Source organism: Lampetra fluviatilis, chromosome 5, assembly GCF_964198595.1.
Source record: "Lampetra fluviatilis chromosome 5, kcLamFluv1.1, whole genome shotgun sequence".
Classification (NCBI taxonomy): domain Eukaryota; kingdom Metazoa; phylum Chordata; class Hyperoartia; order Petromyzontiformes; family Petromyzontidae; genus Lampetra; species Lampetra fluviatilis.
The window spans coordinates 6,992,898-7,000,139 of record NC_136279.1 but is presented as its reverse complement, the minus strand read 5'-3'; the positions used below and the strand labels follow the sequence as shown (position 1 = coordinate 7,000,139).

Genomic DNA, 7,242 nt, shown 5'->3' with positions numbered 1-7,242 from the left:
ATGACGTCACGCGATTTTTGACGATTTTTCACCCCCCCCCCTCGTCACACGGCGTCACAAAAAGTCAGACCCCCCTCAAATATGACGTCACAAAGCTCTGCCCCCCCCCCAACCATATTTCCATTTTGAAAATAAAACATGCTTCAAATCGCTTTAAACTATTGTCATTGTAGTGCGTATTTAATGCGGCGCTGCACTCTGATGTTGTAGGAGAAAATATTTATTAAAAAGTCTATTTAATTAAGTAGAACGTGTTGTCTGTATTTATTAAAAGTTGCGCATTTTTATGTGACGTCAAATCCCCCCCCCCCTCGTCACACATCGTCACAAATGTCTGACCCCCCCCCCCCCCCAGGTACGTGACGTCATTTATGGACGGCCCCAAAGTGCGTGTACCCCAGGTTAAGAACCACAGATCTACAGTCAGGACATTTTCATTCCAATCAATGTGAAATATTGCCCAATGCCCCTTTTTCCTGATGACGACCGCTTGTGTTGCGATCGAAACGTCGTCGTTTTTTTGTTATTTATTTCAACCTATCTACGTGACATTATCGAAAGACCCAAAGGACACGACCGCCATTGTTCATTCTTGATTGTACCGTCTTCTTGCCACCGCCTTGTCTGGCTCAAGGTCGAAGGGGGTGTACAGTAGAGGTCGAGGGTCGGCCTCGGCAAGGTAAGTTAATTTACCCTTTTTACCGGGTAAAAGGGTAAAGGTGTCGACATGCCAAGGGGTAAGGTAAAGGGTAGGGTAAAGGTAGCTCGGAAGAATTACCCGGTAGGGTAAAGGTAGCGCGAAGTATTACCCGGTCAACACGGTACCTTGTTTACTGCTAAAAACTCCGTGGCGCAGTCCGTGGCCTCCATTTAATAAGTAATATTTTGAACCTGGGCCATTTCGACTGCAACACAAGCAATCATCATCAGGTGTTGCAGTCGAAACGGCATGATAATTTTATTGTTTTATATTTTAATCATTTTATTTCCCTTCTCCGTGACTTTACCGAAAGAACCAAGAATATGAATCCCTGCAGTCACAAAAGCTTTAAATCAAAATTTACTTGACCATGTTTGTTTTACACGTAAAAGCAATGTTAACGGTCACTTAAAACTTACAAATACAGCAGGAGCAGCGCTTGCAATTGAGTCTTGGGCATTAGCAATACTTTTTGACCTCCAGTCTGGGGTCAATTTTTTTTTACATCTTACTGTTGCCCACCTCTCTGTACCCCAAAACAAGTGTATATAGGCCTACCATAATCAGGAGAGTCCTCCAAGGCAGAGTGAACATGGGACATTGGGACTAATGTTGCCCCAACGATTCCATCCACGTGCATGATTAATGGCTATAGGCACACTCCATCGCCACAGACGTTTTCCTGAGTAAACACACTTAAATGTGGTCGTTACTGTTGTAGTCGTCGTGGTTAAATGTAGTACGGTCGTTAACATCGCCAGTGGCACCACAGTTGGATGTGAGATGTCCATACATTTGCAAAAGTGGCACAACTGAAATAAACTTGAGAAAAAGTCAACCGTAAAAATGTCAATACTACACGATTATGAAATAAACCTTTATTTAAAAGTGCTCAGAAACACGAACAGTACATTGGTATAGTGACATGAAATACTGTAATTGCAATATCTACATGAAATAGAATAAACGCTGTATTATTTACAAATATTAAGATTGTAAGTGCTGCAAATATAAAGAATTCATTCAATCAACGTGCACCAATTATCACCGTTAAAATAATGCTCCCCAAAAATATTAATTCTCTGCAGCAATGCCAACCAGTGTATAACCCTGAGAAAACATTAACTCTTAAAAGGTGTAAGCAGAACACTCACGGTACAGCATCTCAAACCACAGAAGACACTCAAGAACTTATCACGCATCAATAATACCTCATTAATCTCCGGGTAAGGATAATAATACATGTGCAATCTGTGAACATCAGACACCGAGAGGTAATTATTGCCGACGTTTTCACATTTTGACGAGAGCAGGTGTAACAGTGACAGATGTTTGGGCATGAGCAGTTTGTTTTATTACTACAGTAAATATAAGCATGAGAGTTCGACGAATTGGGCAACTTCCTCGGTCAACATTTCAATATCACCCTCAGAACTAACACACACTGGGTGTCTGTCTTTATTTATGGAACAAGTCGATGGCTCTACACGTACGCAAAATCGAATGAACCATCTCAGCGGGGAAGCTAACAGCCAGGTTTTCTAACAGTACACGTCCGTTACGAGAATTTCTCCCTAACTATGAAGGGGGAGATTACAAAACGAAATTGGTTAACTTTAAATAAAACGCCACTTTGTGATTACGCTGATTACCTGCAAATGACTCAATCGGGATTACACATCGCAATCTTCGCCGCCTACTGGCTTGCACGTAGACGCAGGGTCTCATTTTGCCGCCACAAGGACAGCTGCCAGTGGGGGCGCAATTAGAATGTTTGAGATGAGATACAAGGCGCTTTGAGTTGCCGAGGCATTTATGCAACGTCATACGAATTCAAAAAACAAATCTTATTATCATTACCCATGTCTTTAAAGTGTCTGCAATGTCACGTCCAAAATAATGGAACTCACAGTGCTTGACACACAATAAAAAGGGTGGTGAGCAGAATTCTCAGTTGAGGGTTGATTTAATCTGTCATCCCAACAGAATGGATAACATGTACCATTTTGTACAAAGTCAACATTCGTCATGGTTCTCCGATTGATTTTCAGGTCGTACGCGCGTTCGGCACAATATATCCGACGTTTGAGAGATCGTAGGCTGCTCAGTAACGCTTCCTGAAGAAGCTCCCAGCACGTGGAGCGAAACGTCGGACGTCGTTCCGAGCAACACGCGGTACGACCCTGAAAACACATCGCAGAGCCACGCAGCACAAACCATAAAAACCAAAGAGCAGTAACAGTAGTCATCGAAGGAATGCGGAATTTGAACCACTGGTTCAGGGCCACCACCAAAGTTGAGCACTGCCCCACCAAGTTAATTTGAGCCGAGATGCGATTGGACCCGACAGGTAGAAATAAGACAGGCGCTCGGCTTTCGCTAAACTGTGCAATGCGGTAAAAAAGGCTCAACACACTGATTTGCAATGGGCGGGGGGGAGGTCTCTGGTCCGTTATCAATCCATCGCGCGTGTCTTGCACTAAAATAAATGTGGCTCACTGTGCGGAATTGTTTCACGTGTGGCCAGCAGCCCAACCAACAGTGTAAGGACTAACGCCGCCCCGACTCTCGTTCAATGAAAAGTTAAGTTTGAAGATGTCACGCCTTAAAACAGGAAAAATATCTCTGATAACTCATTGATCCTTGCATGGACTTCCTCGAATAGACCATTAAATAGAAACACATACAACTAGAACACAAATAATATGGATTGCAAAACAAAAATGGATTTAAAACAAATCTTCCCACCTAATCACCTATTAAAGAGTATATCATTGGTTACTGGGATTAAATGGGTATATTTATGTAAAACTTCAGAAATATTATGAACGCAAGGGGTCGATATATACACAATAAATAAACAAATCACGTGTTCTTTTGAAAACCTGTTTTCAAACAGCTGATGTTTGCCTCCAATAGTGTATGTTGCACGGCGTTTGTATATACACACAGGTACACGTACCGCATGCACAGGTACACGTACCGCATACACAGCGTACTTTTTTACAGCGCCTCTGCCAGTCCACTGCTAGATGACGGCCTCCCCATGCCGTGTCCGTCTTGGGGATCATTGGACCACGCGCTGCAGCACACTGGCTGGAGTGGACTGGTGAAGAGGGACGCCCAGGACCGGTTCAAGATATTACTCTCCCCCTGATGATGGTCGCATTTGGAAATCGAATGCGGGTCCGCCGTCGGGTCGACAGCGCAGCGCGCGCTGACCGCAGCGCCACTTGCTACACCCCCGACGGCGCATCTACGTGTGAACGAGGCCCAGTCAAAAGAGTTTGCAGACTTTACGGCCGTCAAAGGGAAGATCTCAATTGAATGTGCTTTGTATTAAATTTCACCGCGTAGCTCACGTAAAATGTAACGCGCAAAAGATTGCGCAAGCGAAATATGGCACCGCTCGGCGGAGAGACGCTGTAGCCGAAGGGGTGGGTGGAGACATTGCATTGTAAACAGAGGTGGAATTATGAAGCTATGTCCATCCTCAACAAGGCTGCAGCACGTTCTATCTCGACAGCCGCAGCTGCTCCACACAGAACATCCCCACCCCCAATCGCTGCTCCCCAACTCTTTTCATGCCCCCAACCGCAGCAGTTTTCCCCCCAGATTATAAAATAGCAGTGCCACCCACCGCACACCCACATGCTAGATCTGTCCATAAACACTCCCAGTATGTAACCATGTGCATATGTCAACCACAATAAATTAAATTACACAAAGAACACAATTCTGCGTGTGTGTATAAAAATAAAATATTTTAAACATAATTTTTACGTGGTCAATCAAACGAGTACAACTTTGACAGAAGTCGACAATGGTTGCCTAGTGGTTGTGGCCGTGGGCAGGAATTGAACTCGGGCCGCCGGGTTTTGTAACGCACACACACACGTGGGCACAGCACTCCAAATAAAACCAGACGTTTTATTTTGCTGATGTCACTCCACCCTCTCAACTTTCCCAATGACTTTGCCTTCGTAACTTGGCAAAACGGCGTTGTCGTCTCTTACTTCCTCGAACACAAACCCACAGTCGAACTCGCCGCTGGCTCTCCTGAAATAATACCTGCAGGCAACACAAGGGGGCACTTGAACCAACAGCAACCTGTTCATTCGGTACTGCCTCGGCGATTAGTTTCAGCATTCAAACTGCCGCTCAGTAGATTTGAGATTTGTTAACTGAACACTTATCCGATCATCATTACTATAACCTAGGCCAAACAATTAATTATTGAGCATTGACATTTCTTGCACCAGGAGTTTTTGTATCTATTGGAGATTAGCCTTGATGAGAACAACACGAGGAATATCAGCAGAGGACAGGTTCACGTGAATCATAAACACATTGGCCCAGTATTTGGATCCCTCAGATGGCTACCAATCATGCCCCACATCAAATACAAGGTAACCTTCACCATCTTGGGCATTTTGCCGATCTCTCACCCTGATCTACTCCCCCTTCATGTGCTCTCCACTGAGGCGCCGCGGTGGCAAGATGTCAACATCTCGCCTAGTATACAGCAGGCCGTGGGTTCAATCACAACCCTGCTGCCTCTATATTTGGAGTTTGCACGTTATCTCTCTCTTTCTCTCCCCATGGTCGCGTGGATTTTTCTCAGGGTCCTGCGGGTTTTCCCTCCACATTTAGAATCAACACGCATGAAGAGTATTTGGCAGTGACTATAAATATCCACATGATAAGCCACTTCATTGGGCTATCAAGTGTGGCCAGGTCACTTCTGAAAAAGAGCTTTATAGCTCAGTGGGCTAGACAGTTTACTATTATTTTAACAACCAAAGCCTTCTGTTAAACCCACCGGACAACCTCCGTTTAGTGTCCGGTTGCTCCTTCACTGCGGTCCTTGTTTTCTGGAGTTTCCTCCCTCTGGCCACCTGCGCTGCTGCTGAGACCATTTCCTTTTTCAAGTCCAGGACCAATCACACAGTCTCTCTCCCTGGGTTGTTTTTATTCACACCTTTACCATTTCCCACTATGCCCTGCAGCCCCTTTTCCAGAGCGAAACGTCGGACATCGTGCCGAACAACCTGCAGTACAGGCCGCAAACACATGGGGGAGAGCTGCACACCACAGCTACGAAACCTACGCAGAGGCAGACTTTCCTTTTGTTGTTACGTTGAATTAACCTGTGAAACGTTATCAAACGTCAGACACAAAGACCTTCCCCCTGAACCGTTCAGGTTTGCGCGTTCATCAAAGGCTCATCTCTCGTTTAATTGCGGGTGCGTCTGCGTGGACGGTACCTGTAGGTGCCCTTTTTGCCGAGCATCTCCTTGAAGTGGGCCAGCGTTAGAGCTCTCTCCGTCACCGACGTGCGATACGGGATGGGCTCGCCGCAGAAATAGTAAGCCACCGCGGTGCCCTGTGGAGGCGACCGGCTAGACAGCGGCCTTTTTGCCTTGCACCTGAAACGATCGCAAACGACAGCGCCATCGGGCCTTTGAGAACGATTTCGAAAACAGGAGGAGCAGTGAGCCACGGGCACTAGGCATGCAATGATTCACCTCCCACCCACGGTGGCGAGATGTTAATTCCTTCGCCTGGTATGCAAGAGGTCGTGGGTTCGATCCTGACCCTGACGCCTTAATATTTGGAGTTTGCATGTCCTCTCCAGGGCCTTCGGTTTTCCCCTCCACATTTAGAATCAACATGCATTTAGAGTATTTGGTTACGATAAATTTCCACATGATCAGCCACTTTGTTTGAGATATAATGTGGTTGCTTTTGAAAATTAGCGATATAGCTCAGTGGGCCTTACCTGGTGAACTAAAAAGTTTAGTTTCGTGTAGTTAGATTCGATTGTCATAATTCGGGGCCACAATGATATTCAATACAGAACACCCCTTATCCGTCGTCCTAATAGTCGCAGCAGCTTTCGGGTCCGACTAACAACCTGTTATTCACAGCCCTATTCCTCCTATTATTCGCGATTATCTAAAATTGTTCACACAAGTCTTTGCGAAACAGCATCCTATATTATCTGTGATTTTTTTCGTGGATAAGAGGAGCTGTTCAATCCATGTATATCTTCTTCAATCGGGGTTATTGTATTATGTTGAACTTCTTTCGCAAAGTATGTAGCCAACCGTGTTAATTAGAGTGGCAGGGGAAGCACAACAAACTAAACACAAAAAAACAGTTCTAAAGTTCACGGATCCTATAATCCGCGGATGATTCCGCAGATAATAGGATCCATGAAATGGAACACCAAAATTACTGTGGACAACAGGAGTTCTGTGCTGGATTTTTTTTTATTATGGGGAAGGTAGCACCTCCAGTGGCTACATGGGTCATGAGAGGTAACTGCATGACTTAGGAATTTAGTATAATTCTCCTGCATACAATTCCATATAAATGGATGAATCTTTACATGATTAATGGGACCCATGTCGCACAGCGCTACGAACCCCGCGTGAACTGAAATCGATTCTAGGACAAGGCTAACATTGGTGGCGAGTCGAATCTGAACCGGTTCCTCACCAAACCCACACTGCCCAGCGTGGTGAAGTATGGTCATT

At 45.2% G+C, this 7,242-nt stretch overlaps 1 protein-coding gene across 1 annotated transcript in view; it reads right to left on the bottom strand.

Moving 5' to 3' along the window:
- Nucleotides 1-1,563: 1,563 nt before the first annotated feature.
- The window catches only part of LOC144932482 (uncharacterized), a 65,222-nt gene continuing 59,543 nt past the window's right edge, over nt 1,564-7,242 (bottom strand). The window contains exons 31-32 of the mRNA XM_078856597.1: nt 5,968-6,129; nt 1,564-4,771 (exon numbers count right to left, since the gene is read on the bottom strand). Coding sequence (XP_078712723.1) covers nt 4,645-4,771; nt 5,968-6,129 — 289 coding nt within the window. The 3' untranslated portion in view covers nt 1,564-4,644. The remainder of the gene's footprint in view (nt 4,772-5,967; nt 6,130-7,242) is intronic.